This window comes from Myotis lucifugus, unplaced genomic scaffold, assembly GCF_000147115.1.
Source record: "Myotis lucifugus unplaced genomic scaffold, Myoluc2.0 scaffold_509, whole genome shotgun sequence".
NCBI lineage: Eukaryota > Metazoa > Chordata > Mammalia > Chiroptera > Vespertilionidae > Myotis > Myotis lucifugus.
The window spans coordinates 204,446-228,000 of NW_005871557.1; the positions used below are offsets into that span (position 1 = coordinate 204,446).

The 23,555-nt window shown below is 55.8% G+C and overlaps 1 protein-coding gene and 2 gene segments (V, D, J or C); all 3 read left to right on the top strand.

The window, feature by feature from the left end:
- The window catches only part of LOC111823484 (immunoglobulin lambda-1 light chain-like), a 350,281-nt gene continuing 326,726 nt past the window's right edge, over positions 1-23,555 (top strand). For both annotated transcript variants that reach the window (XM_023745014.1, XM_023745013.1), the window contains exons 1-2: positions 1-46; positions 156-458. In XM_023745014.1, the coding sequence (XP_023600782.1) occupies positions 1-46; positions 156-458 (349 nt within the window). The remainder of the gene's footprint in view (positions 47-155; positions 459-23,555) is intronic.
- Positions 3,714-4,347, top strand: LOC111823486. The segment is given in 3 exon segments: positions 3,714-3,759; positions 3,861-4,213; positions 4,288-4,347. Coding segments are annotated over 3 exon segments (459 nt in total).
- LOC111823475 lies at positions 18,323-22,626 on the top strand. The segment is given in 2 exon segments: positions 18,323-18,368; positions 22,235-22,626. Coding segments are annotated over 2 exon segments (438 nt in total).

Here is a 23,555-nt window from a genome sequence, read left to right on the forward strand (position 1 = left end):
ATGGCCTGGGCCCCTCTCCTCCTCACCCTCCTGGCTCACTGCACAGGTGACTGGATAAGGGGACGGGGAAGGGGTCTTGGGAAGACCCATGGCCCTGCTTCCTTCTCTTGTCTCTACACCCAGACTCACCATCTCTGTGTCTCCCCCTCTTGCAGGATCCTGGGCCCAGTCTGTGCTGACTCAGCCATCCTCAGTGTCGGGGTCCCCGGGCGAGAGGGTCTCCATCTCCTGCACTGGAAGCAGCACCAACATTGGGAGTCACGTTGTGTCCTGGTACCAACAGCTCCCAGGAAAGGCCCCCAAATACATCATCTGTAAGGATAGCAGTCGATTCTCAGGGGTCCCTGACCGATTCTCTGGCTCCAAGTCTGGCACCTCTGCCTCCCTGACCATCACGGGGCTGCAGGCTGAGGATGAGGCCGACTATTACTGCTTAGCATGGGACAAGACTCTTAATGGTTACACAGTGCTCCAGGCCTGTGAGGAACTGAGACAAAAACCTGCTGTTCCTCTTGAAACGGGGCTCCCCCAGCAGACCCCACTCCCCCGAGAAGCCAGCTGCTTCCTGTGCTTGCCCGACACCGCGGCCTGAGACCCACTTCAGGGAACTTGGTTCAGAAAACCTGTCCCCATTCTTTCCATCTGCCCCCTCCCCTCCAGCCTGGATTTCCTCAAATGGAGCAGAAACTCCCGGATGCTGGGGCAGCTGCCCTGGGTCCGAGTCCACGATGGGTCAGGGCAGGACCAGGGCCCCAGGGTCCAGCTGTGTCTGAGTCGAGCACATCCATAGTGTCCACTAGGTCCCAGGCTGTACTGACAGGGGCCCAAATGGAATGTTGGGGACCAGCTGGAATTCTAAGAAATAGGAATCCTGCCCTGTTAACCATGACTGTTTTGTTCTGATTAAAGGAGGCACCTTCTCACCTGGCTGAGAGTTGCTTCTGGGACCTGGGCGCTCACCTGGGAATGTTACCCATCCTTCCCATCAGGGAGCTGCCTTGATCATGGGAAGATGACCAGCCTGGTTGCAGAACCCAGAGCTGCCAGCCCTTTGCACACCCACAGGCCTTTGCGAATCTCCTGCCCCCATTACCTATGAACCGCCCATTTGGGACACCCTTGGTCTACGTCCCTGTAATCCTTGTCCTTCTCCCCAATACAAGCAGTGGGCTTATGGGGGGCAGAGCAGATTTCTGTGGGTGACCCGCTGCTCTCCCAGGCTGCGGGCAGGATGGGAATCAACGCTCATATGATTCCTCCCTGTCTCTGCTGAATTGGCTCCAGGATGGACAGGCAGCGCGGCCCATGGATTGTCCGGTTTCTGTATCAGACCGTAGGGGTTGTGGGAATGACTCCTGTCCATTCCCATCCATGCTAAGGTCTAACCACTGGTCTCTTCCTGTTTCCTTCATTGTCTAAACGTGCAGAGTCACGCTGACTCATAACGGAGTGAGAGTCACACGGCCTGTTCCTGATGGTTGTGATGTCCTCCTCCCGCCCATTAGCTAAGAGCTGCTGCAGGATTAAGTCTCATGTCTGTGGAGCGAGTGAAGTTTCCATATTGTAAACGTCTCCGTTTCCATCTGTATGTGTTTTTATTAGAAATATGTTTTACATTTGGTGAATGGCTCTGTCAGAATTTCGATTGAAATAATATGAGTTTGTCTGTTGATGTAATAATATGATCTATCTCTCCTATATAATAAAAGCTAATATGCAATTGACCAAACGGTGGAATGACTCTTCGCTATGATGCCCAATGACCACCAGGGGGCAGACACTCAACGCAGGAGCTGCTCCCTGGTGGCCATTGCACTCCCACAGGGGGAGTGCTGCTCAGCCAGAAGTCGGGCTCTTAGCTGGTGAGTGCAGCGCAGGTGGTGGGAGCCTCACCCACTTTCATAGTAGTGCTAAGGATGTCCAACTGACAGCTTAGGCCCCAAGGGCTCCTTTTCTGCAAGAGGGTGCAGGCTGGACTGAGGGAGCCCCCGAGTGCACGAATTTTGTGCTTCTGTCCTCTAGTCTATACTAATAAAAGGGTAATATGCTAATTAGACCAGGAGACCTTCCGGATGTCCTTCTGGACAAAGCCATGGTGGCAGGGTCGAGGCAGAGGCGGTTAGGGGGATCAGGCCAGATGGGAGGGCAATTGGGTGTGAGCAGCATGGCGGGGGCACAGTTGGGGGTGAGCAGGATGGCAAGGGGGGCAGTTGGGGTTGAGCAGGCCGGCAGGCAGAGTGGTTAGAGGTGATCAGGCAGGCGGGCAGATGAGCGGTTAGCAACCAGTGGTCCCGGATTGCGAGAGGCATGTCTGACTGCCAGTTATCCCCCAAGAGGTCCCAGATTGGAGAGGGTGCAGGCCGGGCTGAGAGACCCCCCATGCATGAATTTTGTGCACCGGGCCACTAGTGTATATATATAAAAGGCTAAGAACTGTCTGACCAGCCAGTACTTATGATGTGAACTGACCACCTTGGGGTAGGTGCTCAAGGCAGGAGCTGTCCCAGTCAGCTGGTGCCTGCTGGTCAGTGCGCTCCCATGGGTGGAACACTGCTCAGCCAGAAGCTGGGCTCACAGCTGGTGAGCTCAGTGACAGTGACAGGAGCCTCCCCGCCTCTGCAGAAGTGCTAAGGAGCAGCGAGCAGGCGGGTGGTAAGGAGCGATGGGTCCCAGACTGCAAGTGGGATCCCGGACTATAAGAGGGATGTCTGACTGCTGGCTTAGGCCAATCCCCTGATATTGGGCCTAAGCTGGCAGTCGGACATCCCCCGAGGGGTCCCAGACTGGGAGAGAGTACAGGCAGGGCTAAGGTACCCTCACCTACCCCTGGTGCAGGAATTTCGTGCACTGGGCCTCTAGTATGATCATATTTACTGATGGGTTAGTATGTTGTGTTATATTTGAAATTTTATTAATATAAAGAAAAACTTGTATCATTGGGATAAATCACACTTCATAATAGCACTGGGCCATCTGTTAATATTTCATTTTAAACATGTGTAGGAATATTTAATGCTATTGGTCTGTAATTTCCCATTTTGTATAATTTATGTGTAAGCTGCGTTTATCAATATTAAAACAAATGATCTATGACATCCTGATCTCTGAGGGTTTGGTAGAGTTCCCTTTGAAATGTCTGTATCTTATGCTCTTCAGTGGAGTGGTGACATTACATTTTTTAATTTTTCTACTAAAATTTGTCCATTTAATTACTTTACTTCTTTCAGAGCCAATTTTGTATCTTCCAAGGAAAGTGTATATTTTATCTATTTTTACTAGACTTTATAACTCAGTTATTGCAAGTTTCCATTTCTACATGACCAGCAGGGGGCACTGTTGGGTTGCCCTGTGATCCCTGCACAGCTGCTCAGTGAAGACTGTTCACTCAAAACACCTGGGCCTCAAGGCTGGGCCCTGTGCTCACTGCTGGAGACTCAGCGGCTGAGTCTGCTCTGGATGGCAGAGTCCCCTGAGTGGGGACAGTTGTGCTGTCTCAGCAGGTGCTTCCTCCCAGGGCCCCCAAGGGGTGAGCCCACCTCCATGCCCCTCAGTCTGGGGTGTGAGCTGAGCTCCAGCCCCAGGGCCCAGGGAGGGGCTGGGCAGTCCCTGGAGGGACCCCCATTTGCATGGCAGCCCCTCCTCTGGCAGAGGGTGGGGGAGAAAAGGAGGCCTGGGCAGCCCAGCCCCACTGTGGGCTCAGGGCTGTGAGCACCATGGCCTGGACTCCTCTGCTCCTCGCGCTCCTCTCTCACTGCACAGGTAGGGACAGGCCTGGGACCAGGCTCCTTCCCTTCCTGCTCAGGCTCCTGGGAAAGGTCCCCTGGTCCCTGCCCATCACTGACAAGTGTCTGTGTCTGCAGGGTCCCTCTCCCAGCCTGTGCTGACTCAGCCGCCCTCCCTCTCTGCATCTCTGGGAGCCACAGCCAGACTCACCTGCACCCTGAGCAGTGGCTTCAATGTTGGTGGCTACTATATACGCTGGTTCCAGCAGAAGCCAGGGAGCCCTCCCCGGTTTCTCCTGAGATATAAGTCAGACTCAGATAAGAACCAGGGCTCCGGGGTCCCCAGCCGCTTCTCTGGATCCAAAGACGCCTCAGCCAATGCGGGGCTCCTGCTCATCTCGGGGCTGCAGCCCGAGGACGAGGCTGACTATTACTGTGCTGTGTGGCATGAGGACCCCAACACTCACACGGCGCTGCAGGGTCACGGGGAAGTGAGACTAAAACTTCTCTGTGTCCCCCCAGCCTGGGCCGTCAAGCTTCCTCCCGGCCACCCGGCCTCACCCAGGGTGACATGTGCTGTCGCCCCTTCAGCCAGCGCCTCTTTGCCTTGTACCCGCGGGTGTGACAACGTCTTCCCATTTTCCTCCACAATGTCCATTGGTTGGTTGCTAAGACCTTGTCCCCCTCATCGTGTCCCCGCAGGCACACGTCCGGTCTCGGGCTCTGCACCCGCCCTTGGGGGTGATGGATACAGAGGGGGGTGTGAGGCCTCACCCAGCCCAATGATATTGGCGTCAACCCATGTGTAGAGTGAACATGGGCTTCACCCAGGGTCCAAGTCTGACTCAGAGATGTGGGTGGTCTTGCTACCATGGCAACTCGGTGGCGATTAATCAAAGGAAAGGAGCAAAGGGAAGGCCAGACATAGCAGACACGGTCACTCAGGCCCTTCACCAGGAAGCTGCCATTGGCCCTCTGCAGGGCACCTCCCACATTCCCTATAGACAAAGAGGAGTGGGGGGCTGGGGAGGGGGAGCGGGTTGGGAGGGTGTCTGGACAAAGAGGAGATAAAGACCTACATAGGGATAGGGATGTTGGGGGGACATAGCAAAGGTGCCTGTCCGTCAAACCTGGGAACAGAAACCATTGGCCAGAGGGGCAGGGCCAATGCGAGCCCGAGAAAACTGGGGAGCACACCGTCCCCTGGACCAAGGAGCGCTCTCTCTCTCTCTCTCTCTCTCTCTCTCTCTCTCTCTCTCTCTCTCGGCTCTTGGCTCTCTTGTTCCTTTGGCGTTGCCCCTCCCCATCCACGTGGCCCTGCAGACCCACAGGCAGGGAACGGACAGACCACGGCGGGGAGCAGCCTAAGCCGGCCTGATGCTGGGCTGGGCCTGTGGCCAACGTGGATGGGAACTCCGGGCCCTGGCGTAGAGCCGCCCCGCTGAACCATACGTGGGACTTGGTTCTTGGCGGGACGAAGGGGAATGGGAACTTGGGGACTCAGGGGTTTGATTCCACGGGAATAAAACCTTCTGTCACACAGAATTTTCCCACGGGGGCCCCCAATCCTCACTCCAGTGGCACCCAAGACACTTCCTGCTATCAGGACCCGGCGGGGGCGAGGAGCTCTCTCCGCCATGGCAGTCTGAGTGCCTGGTGGGTCAGTGGGCCCCGCTGACTCCTCACTCATCTCCCGGGACCAGCACCCAGTGCAGTGCCCTCCCTCTCCCTCTGCTCCCTGCGCCTGGCTGCGGGGCCAGCTCCTTCCCTCCCGAGGCTCAGAGGAAGCAGGTGTCTGGGCTCCAGGGATGCCGAGAGGAAGAAAAGAGTCCTTTCCTGAGGGAGAGGTGACTGTGTGACCTCCTTGTGCGCCAGGGTCGCCGGGGCGGCTTCCCCGCCCGAGGCAGGTCCTGGAAGAGCCACCTCTCTTCTTCATCTTTTTATTTTTATTTTTTATCCTCACTCAAGGAAATTTATTCCATTGATTGTTAGAGAGAGTGGGAGGGAGAGGGAGAGGGAGAGAGAAACACTGACGGGAGAGAGACACATCGACTGGTTGCCTCCCACATGACCCGACCAGGGCCGGGAGCCTGCAACCAAGGTACGTACGTGCCCCTGACCGGAATTGAACCCGGGACCCTTCAGTCTGCAGGCCGACGCTCCATCCATGGAGCCAAGCCAGCCAGGGCCTTCTTCATCTTAGGGTGGCCTAAGGGTCGGGCCAAGGTGCCCATGAAGCCGGGACGTGTAAAGTTCAGGAACATTCCGATGATGAAGGCCCAGCGCACAAAGCTGTGACAGGGGACCGTGAAGGTGCAGGAAGTTGTAGGAACCCAACTCCGAGGACACCCGAGGCCGGGCCTGGGGTCCCCTCCTCCCCTTCTCTTTGCACAGGTGCCGGCTGAGGATCCCGCAGATGGTCACCGAGCACCTCCTCTGTCCCCTGTTCCTCTCCCCGGCACAGGCCAGCCTCGCGCTGTCGTCCCTTCCCGCTTAGCGAGACTCAGCCGCCTGCCGGGGGCTGCACGGTCCCTCTCGGTGCTCTGACCTGAGCTGGGCTGGGAGGCCTTCTCTGCACCCCCCGCCCCCCGACCCCCAGCGACCGGACTCCCCGGAGTTTCCAGGTGCCATGCACGTGGGTCCTGTGCAAACCCACATGTAATGTGGCTTCATGTAATGCAGCGGTTCTCAACCTGTGGGTCGCGACCCCTTTGAGCTCTGCCTGTTTCCCATCTAGTTAGTCAGAGGGGCCCTCCAGGACCAGAGAAGCCAGAAACTCAGGCTGTCTCTCTGCCACTGGCCGGCTGCATAGCCTTAGACAGCTCCCAGCTTCTCTGTAGGCCAGCAGTTCTCAACCTGTGGTTCCGACAACCTTGGGAAGCATTCTCAACCTGTGGGTCGCGACCCCCTTGGGCAGGGGTTCTCCAGTAAACAGGTGAAGGGGAGGAGCTGGAGTGGCTTCAAGGAAGGAGTGGTTCCCGCCGGGACCAGCAGGGGGCGCTGTGAGACCGTCTCTGGGGTTTGCCTGGACCTGGTCTCTGCCAGAGGCCCCAGGGCTGGCTCTGGGGTTCCTGTGAGGCCTGTGTCCTCTCTGGGAGTGTGGGCTCCCCTGCCCGTGTCTGTGGGCACCTCCAGCAGCTGCTTCCTCCCGGCCCCACCCACGGGCAACCAGTGCACCGAACTGGCCTCCCTGCACCAGGCCCAGACCCTGTCAGCGCCCCTGGGGGAGGGGGGGCGGGGACACATTTGCATGAGCAGCCCCTTCTCTGTGGCCAGGGCAGGATAAGAGGCCTGGGCAGTGCAGCCCCAGCTCCGTGTCCTGGGAACTGGCTGCGCTCACCATGGCCTGGACCCCTGTGCTCCTCGTGCTCCTCGCTCACTGCACAGGTAGCCACAGGCCTTGGGGACCCGGAGCACCTGCCCCCCGTCCCTTCTTCTCACCCCCATGTGTCTGTTTCCACAGGGTCCCTCTCCCAGCTTGTGCTGACTCAGCCGCCCTCCCTCTCTGCATCTCTGGGAGCCACAGCCAGACTCACCTGCACCCTGAGCAGTGGCTTCAATGTTGGCGGCTATGGCATAAGCTGGATCCAGCAGAAGCCCGGGAGCCCTCCCCGGTACCTGCTGTACTACCACACAGACTCCCATAAGGACCAGGGCTCCGGGGTCCCCAGCCGCTTCTCTGGATCCAAAGATGCCTCGGCCAATGCAGGGCTCCTGACCATCTCGGGGCTGCAGCCTGAGGACGAGGCTGTCTATTACTGCGTTACAGATCATGCCAGTGGGAGCAGCTTTAGTCACACACAGTGTCTCAGATGACGAGGAAGTGAGACCAAAACCCCTGGGCCCAGAGGTGGTGGCTCTGAGCCTCCCTTCAGTGAGGGGAGTCTGTGGGGGCCTCTGTCAGGTGGGCTCCTCTGCAGGGACCTGTGTCCCCGGGAGGAGGGAGGTCACACACGATGTGGCAGCAGCACAGGCATCCCAGGGGCACACTCGGGTGGTCACGGAGCCCAGCCCACCCCCCCGTGTCTGGGGAAATTCTAACAAGACTGAAATCTGGGGGAGGGGATTGGGGTTCAGCTTATCTTATTAGATAAATAAAGCCACACCCCAGAATGCTCTTCGTCCTTTATGGCGACCTAAGATGCCACAGAAATAAGCAAAAACATCTCATTATCCTGAGGACTAACACCCACTGAGAGCTGACTGTGTGCCCACTGTACGTGAGCGTTTAATCCTCACCACAGCCATCCTTCATGTTGTCATGAGCACATCGATAGCTGAGGAAGCTGAGTGAAGATATTTAGGAAAATAACTTAAAAAATATTTGTATTGATTTCAGAGAGAAGAGGAAAGGAGAGATAGAAACACCATTGAAGAGAGATAATCATTGATCAGCTGCCCCCTGAATGCCCCACACTGGGGATTGAGGATGCAAGATGGGCCTGTGCCCTGACCGGGAATCCAACTGTGACCTCCTGGTTCATAGGTCGACGCTCAACCACTGAGCCATACAGGCTGGACTGAGTGAATATTTTTATAAGTACCGCGCGCTAACCGATTGCGCCACTGGAGCTCCAATATTTTTAAATAAAAATCCCCTTCTTTACTATTGTGAGTCTTGTTTGCTCCTCACCCAGAGACTTCACTCCTGACCCCTCTGGTCCCCGATGTGTGAGGATTTCTCTTCCCGACAGCAGTTCTCTGACACCAGCTGATGTCCCACAGCAGCACTCAGTCCTCACACCATCTGCCCAGAGACGGTGTCAGACCCACAGTTAAAGGGCCCGTCCCCCTGACTGCCCGCAGGTCAGGTGCCACTCACAGCTGGGAGGGCCCAGGTTTCACACAACTTCTTGGCTATAAATCAAAGTTTCCCAGGAAAACTCCCGTGATTGCGATTACGTTGCTGAATTAATTTGCTAACTGACCTGAGCCCTTTCCCCTTCAAGCGAGTGGGGGGCAAGTGTGAGGTTTCCAAGCTTCTAATCCTCCCTGGTCTCCCCAGTGGCCCGTCCTCACCCAGGAGCCCACCCAGCGTCCCCTCATCAGCAAAGGCCGCCCGTCCCCCAGGGAGTGACAAGGGTTCAGGAGCCTGTGCCGGGGTCAGGGGCCGAGACCAGTGTATGTTTCCTATTAGCTCACATCCTGTGTCTGCACCTGCACATGGTCACCCAGACAGCCATGCTCCCCACACATTAATGTCATGTGTGTGAACCCTGTGTCACCACTGACCCATCATGTCTGATATGTTAGTGTCCACCCTGGTCATGGGCATAACCTTCTCCTTCTCTGATCAAACCCACAGAAGGTTGGTCACAACCAGCACAGACTCTCAGTGACACCCTCCCTCCCCCTCTTCCCTCCTCTGCTGCTGCCTCCCTCACCCCCTCCTCTCCCTCGGGCTCCTCAGCTCTTAACTCCATCCTCACGGGAGGGTTTCAGGGAAAAGGGACAAGTTCCTGCTGCAGTTCCGTCCCCTAGGCCTCGGTCTCTAGGGAGGGAGAGTCACAGGAGTTAATCAGCATCGAATCCCTTCAGAGTCCTGTTCCCTCTCTCGCCTCCCACCTGAGGTTGTCCGCTCCTCACAGCCTCAGCCAGTCTCTTCTATGTGACAGGACAATTACTGATTTTTCCAAAGAGGATGAGTCTGATCTCCTTTGCCTGTTTGCACACGGGAGCTACTAATGTAATTGTCTCCTCCCCCCGCGTCCCGAGGCCCTACCTGCCCCCTTAGGGGTGCAACCAGCTATTGTCTTGTTCCTGAGAACACTCTTTTCTAAGAACGTCAGGACCAAGTCCCCACACACACATTTCGCTCAGATTAGCGAAGCCCATGCAGTAGCCCTTTTCCTGTAAATGTACCCACTCTCCTGGCCACCCCCAGGGAGGAGCTGGGGCTGCAGGGAGCTGGGGGGCAGGCTGTGCTGTCAGCGCAGAAACAGGGGGGCTGGTGCTCACCCTGCCCTGGGCTTCCTGAGGCCCGAAGGCCCCGCAGCCGAGGGTCGTGTCCCCGCAGGGATGAAAGGGGACAGACGCCTCTCCCGCCACAGGACCCGGCTCCTAACGTGGTGAGCAGCCCCTGTGAGCCCTTCACACCGGCCCCACCGCCCCTTCCCTGTGCTGCTGGGGGAGAAGCTCACTGTGCATTAGCTTTGCAACAGCCTCATGGAGAGTGAGACCCAATTACTATGTTATTTACGTGCACTTTGCTCCTTTCCCACAAGAGGACCCGGGACTGAAACACCACAGTCATCACTGCAGTGTGTCAGGGTGACAGCAGCTGGGAATGAGCCCTCACACATGTGCACAGAGTGACCTGAAGCTGTGTGACCTGTGACCAGCAGGGGGCGCTGGGGGACTGCTCTGTGGGCCTCACACTGCAGCTTAGGGAGGACCATTCACTCAGAGGCTGAGCCCTGTGCTGCCTACAGGGGACTCAGCAGCTGTGTACTGTCAGGCCTGGCAGCGCCCCCTGAGCAGGTCTCTCTGTGTGGTCTCAGCAGGTGCTTCCTCCCAGGGCCCCCCCAGGGGTGAGCCCACCACCATGCCCCTCAGTGGGGTGTGAGCTGAGCTCCAGCCCCAGGGCTCAGGGAGGGGCTGGGCAGTCCCTGGAGGGACCCCCATTTGCATGGCAGCCCCTCCTCTGGCAGAGGGTGGGGGAGAAAAGGAGGCCTGGGCAGCCCAGCCCCACTGTGGGCTCAGGGCTGTGAGCACCATGGCCTGGACTCCTCTGCTCCTCGCGCTCCTCTCTCACTGCACAGGTAGGGACAGGCCTGGGACCAGGCTTCTTCCCTTCCTGCTCAGTCTCCTGGGAAAGGTCCCCTGGTCCCTGCCCATCACTGACAAGTGTGTGTGTCTGCAGGGTCCCTCTCCCAGCCTGTGCTGACTCAGCCGCCCTCCCTCTCTGCATCTCCTGGAGCCACAGCCACACTCACCTGCACCCTGAGCAGTGACTTCAGTGTTGACAGCTATACCATATACTGGTACCAGCAGAAGCCAGGGAGCCGTCCCCGGTACCTCCTCTACTATAAATCAGACTACAGTAAGGACCATGGCTCCGGGGTCCCCAGCCGCTACTCTGGATCCAAAGACGCCTCGGCCAATGCGGGGCTCCTGACCATCTCGGGGCTGCAGCCTGTGGACGAGGCTGACTATCACTGTATGGTTGTAGAAAATACTGATTCCCACAGTGACACACACAGATGGGGAAGTGGAACAAAAACCTCGGCCTCCCCACGGGCCTCATGACGGATGCCCATTGTAAGATGAGCTGTTCATGTACAAGCCGTACTTGGCAGCACCTTCCTGTGCAGAATGGGTCTACTCTTCATCTTCCTCTCCATGTTCCTGACGTCTCAGTGTTCTCTGTGAAACTACCTGTATTTTATGCATGTTTGTGGATTAATTCCATAATTATGTTTTCTAGTTTTTTTCTAAGGATATTGGTCCATTCATTTAGTTTTCTCTAATATTTCTAATTTCTATTTTTCTAAGAAAATCTGCATTTTATCTATTTTTCAATCAAGGTCCATATTTATATATTTGCATTTTAAACTTTTCTCTCACGTCTTTTTGCTTGTATATCATTGAATTATTCATTTTCATGTAAAAATTGCAAGTGGTTGTTCTATTCTGTCATTGAAAAACATGGTATCAATGTGCCCAATTAGATTACAGTTTTTCTATTGTCTCCCTCGTTCACTGTTGCATTTATTATGAGGGAGAGATGATGCGTCATATTTGTCGTTTTTCTTTTCTTATAGCTCACCAAACTCGTAATTTCTCCCTCTTGGTTGTTTTTCTCTTTAACACATGGAAAAAATGCTCTACCAGTATTTCATCAAAAACGTATAAAGACAAACATTCGCCTGATTGGTGTGGCTCAGTGGTTGAGCATCGACCTATGAACCAGGAGGTCACGGTTAGATTCCCAGTCAGGGCACATGCTCGGGTTGTGGGCTTGATCTGCAGTGGGGATGTACAGGAGGCAGCCGATCAAGGATTCTCTCTCATCATTGATGTTTCCATCTCCCTCTCCCTCTCTCCGAAATCAATACAAATATATTTTAAACACACACACACACACACACACACACACACACACACACGTATTTCCTTCTGAAATGTCAGGCCATGCCATGCCTGTATGAAGGTCAGGCACAGTTTCTGCACGTTGGTCCACGCAGATCCACGTTTAATCATGAATTGCTACTGGGGTCGCCTTGACAATTCTCTTACATGTGTTTCCCACGTCAGTTTTCTGATTGAGTCCAAATGCTACATCAGTGCGTGCTCTCAAACTGGAGAATGCACAGCCTGGGCCTGGGCCAGACGCTGCAACCAACAGAACATCCGGGTACAGCTTTCCTACAAAATTTGTGAGAAACAAGCTCAGGGAATTACAATCCTCCCCTCCCCTCCCTATGAACATGTCAGATAAAGAAGAGCGGTGTGTAGGGGGGCGGGGGGGGGGGCTGGGGGAAGAGAAGGTCCAGAGATACAGTCTGGTCTCTGAAGTGTCCACGTGGGCCGGATGGGCCGACCTGCAGCGAGGGTAGCAGCCTCGGCTCTTGTCTCCCGGACAAGCCTGGCAGCTCGGAAAGCTCAGCGGTGAGTTGGGACTCAGCACTTCTGAAGGCCATGGAGGTGCCAGCCAGCCTCTCCATTGGAACCTTATGGAGTGAACGCCCGTAGTTCACAACCCTCCATCCCGCACGGCTCCGAGTCCTCTCCCCGGGGCGCACCGCGCGTGCGAGGCCGCGGGAACGTCTTGCACGGCGCTCACCACACCTGCTGGCGTCCAGCACGTGGCTGGTCTCCTGGGACCTCCTCAAAGTCACGGTCTCCCTGCTCCATGCCAAGTGCAGGGAGTGCGGCTGGGCCTCCAGGGTGCTCGACGCTCCCACGGTGAATGCCGACCCCACAGCTGAGTGGCTCCTGCAGTCAGAGGTTCAGAGCATCAGACTTGCCTGGCCCACCCATTGGCGGCTCCACATCAGGACCCCAAAGCCGGGGCCATTGACGCCAGCGCCTCTGTCTCTCCATCTGCTGAGTGGGAGGGGCGGGGGCGGGGAACACAGCCCCAGGGGATGCTGGGGTGTGCGCTGTCGGAGTTCATTTCAAGAAAGCCTGCGATTGTCATGGGTTCGATTTCAGGAGCAGCTGTGTGATGTTAACGAAGAATAACTCCTGAGGAAACACACAGACACACACACAGCTCACACACACATGTTCACACTCACACCACACAGAATCAGCCAGGCCCCCGCCAGCTCTGCAAACTGTCCACCGCCTGGGCAACCCAGTCTCCAGGTGGGCAGGCCTCGCCCATCCGACAACCTGGGGGCCTGCCTGGTGGAGGAGCCCATCCCCTTACATATGCCCTGAGCCCTGGCTGGCTTGGCTCAGTGGATAGAGCTGCCTGCAGACTGAAAGGTCCCAGATTCAATTCACAGTCAGGGCACATGCCTGGGCTCAATCCCCAGTGAGGCAGCCAATCAATGATTCTCTCTCTGTCTCTCGCTTCTTCCATGAAATCAATGAAAATATCCTATATAATAAAAGCCTAATATGCTAAGTGTCTGGTGATGCTGGAAGCCAGGGGCAGCGACTGTGGCTGTGCCGCCCAGAGACAGGCCTGGAGCTGACACCGCTGTGTCCTGGGAGCTCTGCTTGTGGCAGGAGCTTCTGTTCCTGGGATGGATGGAAGCTCCTAGAAACTCCTCGTGGGGGTCACTGGGCAGCGACTGGGGATTTCCAACCATAAGGACCAGACCACAGGGCACAGCTCCCAACTCACCACTGAAATGTAAAGTGATGTTAGAAAACGTCTATTCACACCTTTCAACCCGGAGCAGAAGGCGTTCCGTTACCAACGCTTTTCCATCAATTCCTCCGCCCACAGTTTCCACCAATATGCATCATCCTACAATTTTTAAATCTGCCTTATTGTGACCTTCACAGGTAATAAAATACATGCATGTGAAGCTGGCTGAGTGCTGACTAATATAGTATAAAGTTTTAAAGAAGCCCCAGCACAGCAATTAGAAAACATCAACTTTTTTTTGACAAGCAGGTACCACATGTTCCCCTTTTCCTCTCAGATAAATGCCAACATCTGACTGTGCGTTAAGAACAGATCCCAGGAGTGACCACAGCCCACGGCTCATAGAGAACGATGGTGTCAGGAGGAGGAAATATGGACAGAAAATAACAGTGACCCTGACCCCGGATGAGGACAGCCCACGAGGGCTCCCCCCCCCACCCCCCAACCAGCCCTGGGGAAGGACCCCTTTCTCCTCGGGGCCCTGGGTCCACGGGAAGGAGGCCTCCCGCCACCAGGAGTGAATCCCACACAAGACAGAACCGAGTCCCGCACAGAAGGGGACGCGCCCCCATGGGCTGTCCCTGTTCTGGCCCTGACCTGAGCCCTGACCCTGGTCTAAGAGTTGGTGCAGGAGCCGCCACTTGAGTCCTGACCATGGACCAGCCCAGGGAGCTGTGGTCAGACTCCCCCTGAGGACGCCGAGTAGAGACTGAAGGTGCCCCGAGGTGAGAGAGGCCATAGAGGGGACCCTGGCCTGGCCCTAGGGCAGGGGCTGTGGGCAGAGCAGTGGGAAGGCAGAGGTGGCCTCTCATGGGTTCTGGCCCCCATGTCACTCAATGGTGTGTCTGGGCCTGGACACTAGAGGGCGCTGGGGGTTTGCTCCTGAGGGATCTGGGTGCTCAGAGCTGGGACCAGCCCCTGACAAAGCCCAGGACCATCTGCTCAGGGCTGTCAGCTGTGACTTCCCCAAACCTGGGCCCACACAGCCCCTCCCCCGCCCCCACCAATGGCCATCCTCAGGCAGAGGGCCCTGCCCAGGGCCCAGGGAGAGATCAAATAGATGGGGTCTCATTTGCATAACAGGACCCTCCCTCCCAGAGACTATGAAGAGGGGAAGGGAGAGGTGTGGGGAGCTCTGCTTCAGCTGTGGGGCCTCAGGAGGCAGGACTCAGGGATGACCTCCACCATGGCCTGGGCCCCTCTCCTCCTCACCCTCCTGGCTCACTGCACAGGTGACTGGATAAGGGGACGGGGAAGGGGCCTTGGGGAGACACATGGGTCCTGCTTCCTCCTCTTGTCTCTAGACCCAGACTCACCATCTCTGTGTCTCCCCCTCTTGCAGGATCCTGGGCTGAGCCTGTGCTGACTCAGCCATCCTCAGTGTCGGGGTCCCCGGGCCAGAGGGTCACCATCTCCTGCACTGGAAGCAGCACCAACATTGGGGTTGGTGACTATGTGTCCTGGTTCCAGCAGCTCCCAGGAAAGGCCCCCAAACTCCTCATCTATCAGAGTAGCAATCGACCCTCAGGGATTCCGGACCGATTCTCTGGCTCCAGGTCTGGCAGCTCAGCCTCCCTGACCATCACGGGGCTGCAGGCTGAGGACGAGGCCGTCTATTACTGCTTATCACCCGACAGCAGTATCAACGCTCCCACAGTGCTCCAGGCCTGTGGGGAAGTGAGACAAAAACCCCTCAGGTCTGCAAGGGGATGAGACCCCCAGCAGCTGCCTGTTCAGCTCAGCCTGTGACCTGTGGCTTCTGCTTATTCCCTCGCTGAAGCCCTGGGCCAGTGATGGCGAACCTTTTGAGCTCGGTGTGTCAGCATTTTGAAAAACCCTAACTTAACTCTGGTGCCGTGTCACATATACAATTTTTTTTAGATTTGCAACTATAGTAAAACAAAGACTTATATTTTTGATATTTATTTTATATATTTAAATGCCATTTAACAAACAAAAATCAACCAAAAATATGAGTTCGAGTGTCACCTCTGACAGGCGTGTCATAGGTTCGCCATCACTGCCCTGGGCCCAGGTTCATACGGGGACCCTGCCTGGGGGTGAAGGGTCCTCCCTCCCCTCCGGCCTCCATATCACTCAGAGCAGCACTTTCCCAGGCTCAGGGTCCTGGAGGAAGGGAAGGCCTCTCCCCACCCACGGCCCGTTCCCTCCCCCTGGGCTGCAGTCACTGGGCCTGTGAGGCTGAGATGAGTGACAGCTGGCTGGGCCCCGCCCCTGCCTGGGGCTCAGCACTGTGTGCTGTGCTGGAAGGACCCCTGGCCCTGTTTCATCCCCTCAGGATTCACTCCCTTTAAGCCCTGTGACTGGTTTTGATTTGCTTTGTGATTTTAAGCACAAAAATCGGCAATTCACAGCTGTCACTATAGCAGATTGGGGGGTGCCATGGTGGGCGCTGAAGGGGGTGGTCCCAGTGGGATAAGGGTTCCAGGAGGAGACACTTCCTGCTGTGACTACCTGGCTCTGGGAGTGTGGACAGCATGGGGACCCGGCAGGGGGCGCTGTCACACTGTGTCTCTTAAAGCAGTCGAAAGACCAGATCTTAACTGATCTCAGCACAAGAAATAGCAAAACTTGTAGCCACGTATGATGGCAGAGGTCAAGGAGACGTATCTGGGATGGTTTTGCAGTTTACACCTCACAGCGTCCTTATGTCATAACCTGACACTAATTAATGTCAATTACATCAAAATAAAAAATAAAATAATAATGAATCTGAATCTTCTTCCCACAGAAAAACCAGCACGTGGAAGTCTGTAGTAGCTTTATTACCTCCCTCACCCACCCAGACTGAGAGCAGCCAGGAGTCGGTGCCTGGAGGTGTGTGACAGCTGTGAGTGTAGGGATGTCCTCCAATAAGAGGTTGGGATGGTTTAAAAAGGCCATGTGTCCCGGCCGTCATGGCTCAGTGGTTGAGCATTGACCTTGAACCAGGAGGTCACAGTTCAAATCCTGCTCAGGCAGGACACATGTCCAGGTTGTGGCCTCCATTCCCAGTGGGGGGTGTGCAAGCGGCAGCCAATCCATGATTCTCTCTCATCATTGATCTTTGTATCTTCCTCTCCCTCTCCCTTCCTCTCTGAAATCAATAAACATATATCTTAAAAAAAGAAAAAAGGCTGGTTTGGAGCTTTTTAATATGTAGATCTTAAAGGACATGAAGCACCCTTCTTCCTGCTGGTCAGTGTTCCTCCTACCTCAGAACCGCCCTCCCCATCTCCTGTGAATGATTTAATCCCCCTCCAGCCTCCAGTGGTTTCAGCGGAAACTGCCCGAATCTGTGGCCCAAAGGTTGGGAGGCCCATTGTCCGTGTGACCATCGGAAGCTGGGTCTCTGCTTCCTCACTTGGCCCCCAGGCTGGTCACCCGGAGACATGAAGCTGCGGGTCTGCTGGTGACAAGGCCTCTCCAGGGCCTGTGGCAGGTGCTTCTACTCCGGGGATGGACAGAAGCTCCTAGAACCTCCCCGTGGGGGTCACTGCGCAGCGACTATGGATTTTCAACTGTTAGGACCCGACCACAGGGCACAGCTCCCATCTCACCACTGAGATGTAAAGTGATGTTAGAAAACGTCTATTCACACCTTTTCAACCCGGAGCAGAAGGCGTTCTGTTACCAACACTTTTCCATCAATTCCTCCGCCCACAATTTCCACCAATATGCATCATCCTAGAATTTGTAAATCAGCCTTATTGTGACTTTCACATGTAATAACATACATGCATTTGACGTTTCCTGAGTGCTGACTAATATAGTGTAAAGTTTTAAATAAACCCAATCACAGCAATTAGAAAATGTCAACATTTTTTTGACAAGCAGGTCCCACACGTTCCCCTTTTCCTCTCAGTTAAATGCCAACGTCTGAGTGTGCGTTGAGAACAGATTCCAGGAGTGACCACAGCCCACGGCTCATGGAGAACGATGGTGTCAGGAGGAGGAAATATGGACAGAAAATAACAGTGACCCCTGACCCCGGACGAGGACAGCCCACGAGGGCTTCCTCCCCGCCCTGCCCAGCCCTGGGGAAGGGCCCCTTTCTCCTCGGGGCCCTGGGTCCATGAGAAGGAGGCCTCCCGCCACCAGGAGTGAATCCCATTCAAGACAGAACCGAGTCCCGCACAGAAGGGGACGTGCCCCCACGGGGCTGTCACTGCTCTGGCCCTGACCTGAGCCCTGACCCTGGTCTAAGAGTTGGTGCAGGAGCCGCCACTTGAGTCCTGACCATGGACCAGCCCAGGGAGCTGTGGTCAGACTCCCCCTGAGGACGTCGAGTAGAGACTGAAGGAGCCCTGAGGTGAGGGGAGGCCACAGAGGGGACCCTGGCCTGGCCCTAGGACAGGGGCCGTGGGCAGAGCAGTGGGAAGGCAGAGGTGGCCTCTCATGGGTTCTGGCCCCCATGTCACTCAATGGTGTGTCTGGGCCTGGACACTAGAGGGCGCTAGGGGTTTGCTCCTGAGGGATCTGGGTGCTCAGAGCTGGGACCAGCCCCTGACAAAGCCCAAGACCATCAGCTCAGGGCTGTCAGCTGTGACTTCCCCAAACCTGGGCCCACACAGCCCCTTCCCCGCCCACACCAATGGCCATCCTCAGGCAGAGGGCCCTGCCCAGGGCCCAGGGAGGGATCAGATAGATGGGGTCTCATTTGCATAACAGGACCCTCCCTCCTGCAGACTATGAAGAGGGGAGGGGAGAGGTGTGGGGAGCTCTGCTTCAGCTGTGGGGCCTCAGGAGGCAGGACTCAGGGATGACCTCCACCATGGCCTGGGCCCCTCTCCTCCTCACCCTCCTGGCTCACTGCACAGGTGACTGGATGAGGGGACGGGGAAGGGGCCTTGGGAAGACACATGGGCCCTGCTTCCTCCTCTGGTCTCTAGACCCAGACTCACCTTCTCTGTGTCTCCCCCTCTTGCAGGATCCTGGGCCCAGTCTGTGCTGACTCAGCCATCCTCAGTGTCGGGGTCCCCGGGCCAGAGGGTCACCATCTCCTGCACTGGAAGCAGCACCAACATTGGGGTTGGTGACTATGTGCACTGGTACCAGCAGCTCCCAGGAAAGGCCCCCAAACTCCTCATCTATCAGAGTAGCAAACGACCCACAGGGATTCCGGACCGATTCTCTGGCTCCAGGTCTGGCAGCTCAGCCTCCCTGACCATCACGGGGCTGCAGGCTGAGGACGAGGCCGACTATTACTGCTTGTCTATTGAAACTAGTCCTGCTGGTACTCACAGTGCTGCAGGCCTGTGGGGAAGTGAGACAAAAACCCCTCTGGTCTGCGAGGGGGTGAGCTCTCCAGCAGCTGCCTATTCAGCTCAGGCTGTGACCTGTGGCTTCTGCTTATTCCCTCGCTGAAGCCCTGGGCCAGTGATGGCGAACCTTTTGAGCTCGGTGTGTCAGCATTTTGAAAAACACTAAGTTAACTCTGGTGCCTTGTCACATATAGAATTTTTTTGATATTTGCAACCATAGTAAAACAAAGACCTTATATTTTTTATATTTATTTTATATATTTAAATGCCATTTAACAAAGAAAAATCAACCAAAAAAATGAGTTCGCGTGTCACCTCTGACAGGCGTGTCATAGGTTCGCCATCACTGCCCTGGACCCTGGTTCATCCAGGGACCCTGCCTGGGGGTGAAGGGTCCTCCCTCCCCTCCGGCCTCCATGTCACTCAGAGCAGCACTTTCCCAGGCTCAGGATCCTGGAGGAAGGGAAGGCCTCTCCCCACCTTTTTGGCCCTGTTCCCTTCCCCTGGGCTGCAGTCACTGGCCTGTGAGGCTGAGATGAGTGACAGCTGGCTGGGCCCCGCCCCTGCCTGGGGCTCAGCACTGTGTGCGGTGCTGGAAGGACCCCTGGCCCTGTTCCATCCCATCAGGATTTACTCCCTTTAAGCCTTGTGACTGGTTTCCATTTGCTCTGTGATTTTAAGCACAAAAATCAGCAATTCACAGCTGTCACTATAGCAGATTGGAGGGTGCCATGGTGGGCGCTGAAGGGGGTGGTCCCAGTGGGTGAAGGGGTCCAGGAGGAGACACTTCAGTCTGTGACTACCTGGCTCTGGGAGTGTGGACAGCATGGGGACCCGGCAGGGGGCGCTGTCACACTGTGTCTGTGAAAGCAGCTGAGAGACTGGATCTTAACTGTTCTCAGCACAAGAAATAGCAAAACTTGTCGCCATGTCTGATGGCTGAGGTCAAGGAGACGTATCTGGGATGGTTTTGCAGTTTACACCTCACAGAGTCATTATGTCGTACACCTGACACTAATTAATGTCAATTACGTCTCAATTAAAAATAAATTGAAATAAATCTGAATCTTCTTTTTCCAAAAAACCAGCACATGGAAGTCTATAGCAGCTTCATTAACCGCCTAGACCAGTGGTCAGCAAACTGCGGCTCGCGAGCCACAAGCGGCTCTTTGTCCCCTTTAGTGTGGCTCTTCCACCAAATACCACGTGCGTGCATGCACGTGCAGTGGTACGTGAGATTAAAACTTCGTGGCCCATGTGCAGAAGGCCCTGTTTTATGGAAGAGCCACACTCAAGGAGCCAAAGAGCCGCTTGTGGCTTGCGAGCCGCAGTTTGCCAACCACTACCCTAGACTGGCGGTTCTCACCTTGGCTGCAGATTCGAATCACCTGGGAATCTTGTTAAAATCCTGATTTCTGGGCCTCATCATAAGTAACAAAGAAACAGAATTTCCGGAGGATGAGGCCCAGAAATCAGGATTTTAACAAGATTCCCAGGTGATTGTAATGTGCAGCCAAGGTTGAGAACCCCTGCCCTAGACTGAGAGCAGCCAGGAGTCGGTGCCAGCGGGTCTGTGACAGCTGTGAGTGGCGGGATGTTCTCCAATAAGTGGCCCGATTTAAAAAGGCGTGGCTCAGTGGTTGAGCATCGACTGATGAACCAGGAGGTCACGGGTCAATTCCTGGTCAGGCAGTACACATGTCTGGGTTTCGGGCTCCATCCCCAGTGGGAGGTGTGCAAGAGGCAGCCGATCCATGATTCTCATCATTGATGTTTCTATCTCCCTCTCCCTATCTCTCTGAACTCAATAAACATATATCTTAAAAAAAGAAGAATGGGTGGTTTGGAGGTTTTTAATACCTAGATCTTCAAAGGACATGAAGCACCCTTCTTCCTGCTCTGTAGGCCCCCCCCCCCCCCCGCCATCTCCTGTGAATGATTTAATTACCCTCCAGCCTCCATTGGTTTCAGCGAAAACTGCCTGAATCTGGGGCCCAAAGGTTGAGAGGCTCATTGTCCGTGTGACCATCGGAAGCTGGGTCTCTGCTTCCTCACTTGGCCCCCAGGCTGGTCACCCCGAGACGTGAAGCTGCGGGTCTGCTGGTGACAAGGCCTCTCCAGTGTCCACGTGGACGTGTCCTGGTCCCTACAGGAGTCTGGGGAGCAGGTGATGGTTCTCATGGCAGGGCCTGCGGTTCCTGTGCCGGCTGCTGGCTCCTTGGTAATTGCCCATCAGCTCATCCAGACCTGGAACCTCTGTACTGACATGTTACTTAGGACATCTGTGTCCACATCTAGCATGATCGTCCTGTCATTTTTGGTTCTCTGTCATTTCCAGAAGCATTTGTCGCTATGATAATGGCTTTAAAACCAACAAGGACAGGTTACATCTCGTTAAATGTTTTAGAGAAAATTGTTTGAAAATGAATCGGAACCATTTGATCTGCTGACCCGTGACAAGGCCTGTGAAACTGTGCCTTTCCCATTCTGTGAAGTCGTCCCTCAGCATTTTCTGTTTTATAAGAACATTGGTCTCTCACTTATTCCATCGCAGTTGCAGCCTCACTTGTGTCTTCCAAGGAAAGTAAGCACGTTATCTATCTATCTATCTATACAAAAGGCTACTATGCAAAGTGTCGCCTTGGGAGTTCCACTGGGAGACCTGAGTTCAATTGCTAGCTATGACGTGAGCTGACCACCAGAGGGCGATGTAGAACATGGTGGGGGAGCACTGGTTGGGCCCTGAGCAAGTGAGGGAAGGAGGAGGTGGAGAGGTGGGGAACCTGAATGGCCCTGATCACCAGCAAGGCCTAGGGACCCTTCCTGTGCATGAGTTTCGTGCACTGGTCCTCTAGTGTTTAAATTAAGGTTAGAAATCTCAGCGTTTTTTATTTTTGCACATGTGACAAGCAGGTGGCACTGTGGGACTGCCCTGAGGTTCATGCAAGCTGCTCAGTGAGGACCATTTACTGACAGGAGCCCCATGGCCATGCTCTGTGCTCCCTGAGGGGAAAGCAGCAGCCGTGTCCTCTGAGCAGGGACCCTTGTGTGGTCCCAGCAGGTGCTTCCTCCCAGGGCCCCCCAAGGGGTGAGCCCACCTCCATGCCCCTCAGTCTGGGGTGTGAGCTGAGGTCCAGCCCCAGGGCCCAGGGAGGGGCTGGGCAGTCCCTGGAGGGACTCCCATTTGCATGGCAGCCCCTCCTCTGGCAGAGGGTGGGGGAGAAAAGGAGGCCTGGGCAGCCCAGCCCCACTGTGGGCTCAGGGCTGTGAGCACCATGGCCTGGACTCCTCTGCTCCTCGCGCTCCTCTCTCACTGCACAGGTAGGGACAGGCCTGGGACCAGGCTTCTTCCCTTCCTGCTCAGGCTCCTGGGAAAGGTCCCCTGGTCCCTGCCCATCACTGACAAGTGTCTGTGTCTGCAGGGTCCCTCTCCCAGCAGCCTGTGCTGACTCAGCCGCCCTCCCTCTCTGCATCTCCGGGAGCCACAGCCAGACTCACCTGCACCCTGAGGAGTGATATCAGTGTTGGCAGCTATACCATATACTGGTACCAGCAGAAGCCAGGGAGCCGTCCCCGGTACCTGCTGTACTTCTCCTCAAGTACAAGTTTGGGCTCTGGGGTCCCCAGCCGCTTCTCTGGATCCAAAGACGCCTCGGCCAATGCGGGGCTCCTGACCATCTCGGGGCTGCAGCCTGAGGATGAGGCCGACTATTACTGTGTGATCTGGCACAGTAGTGCTTCCCACAGTGACACACACAGATCGGGAAGTGGGACAAAAACCTCGGCCTCCCCAGAGCCTTCGTTTAAACTCTGAACCTGTTAACATAACTTCCATGTGCAAACTACACAGGGAAGTACCTTCTGGTTTATAATGGGTCACTTTCCATTTTTTATCCCATGTATCTGAGCCAACACCAAACTCAATGGTCATTATGTCCCTGAAAGGTGGCCTGTCCTCCGTGGGTAAGAAGCCCAGGTCCGTGCGATGGCTGTTTCTGATTTGAAATAAGGGAACAGCTCTGGAAACTGCTCCCAGTGCCCAGGACCCTCCCAGCAGGCGGCCCGTCCCCTGAGCACGGACTCCGCACCCAGAGGTCAGAGCAGTGACCCCTCAGTCCCCGGGCTCCTCGCCCAAGGCTCCTGCCCAGCCCTGTGCACACGGACCAGGTTCTCAGCTGCGAGGGGCTGGGGAGCCTCGGGCCCGGGAGGAAGCCCAGGCACAGGGCTGGCCGTCACCTCTGCTGGGACCCTGACCTTCAGTGACATTGGGGAGAGGGGCTGTCAGAGGGACATGGGTGGCCTGGGCCCAGGGACCCTCTTTGGGTCTCGACAGGGTGAGTGAGCTGGACGGTGGCTGTATGCTGAGCTGCTCCAGGAAGGATGCGGGCGCCTGGGTCTATGGGGGAGACGCTCTCACAGCTGACGCCACTCAGGCCCATGGGGCTCCCGTGAGTGGGGTTCCCTGAGCCACAGGCTCTGACTGTGTCCTCTCCTCTCACCCACTGGGGCTTTCCTACCCCCCAGGGTGTGGGTGGCTGTGGGCCATGGGGAGCAGGACCTTCCCAACAGGTGCCTGTCACTCCCGCTGGGAAGCTGTTGATGAGCCCAGATCTCAGGTCACCTTCTCCTGAACCTGGGTCAGCAGACACACTGACTGTTCCCATAGCAACGGTCCCCACGCTCCCAGGCAGAGCACCTACCGGACCATTTGACCTAGGACACAGGTGATTGACAGTCCACAGG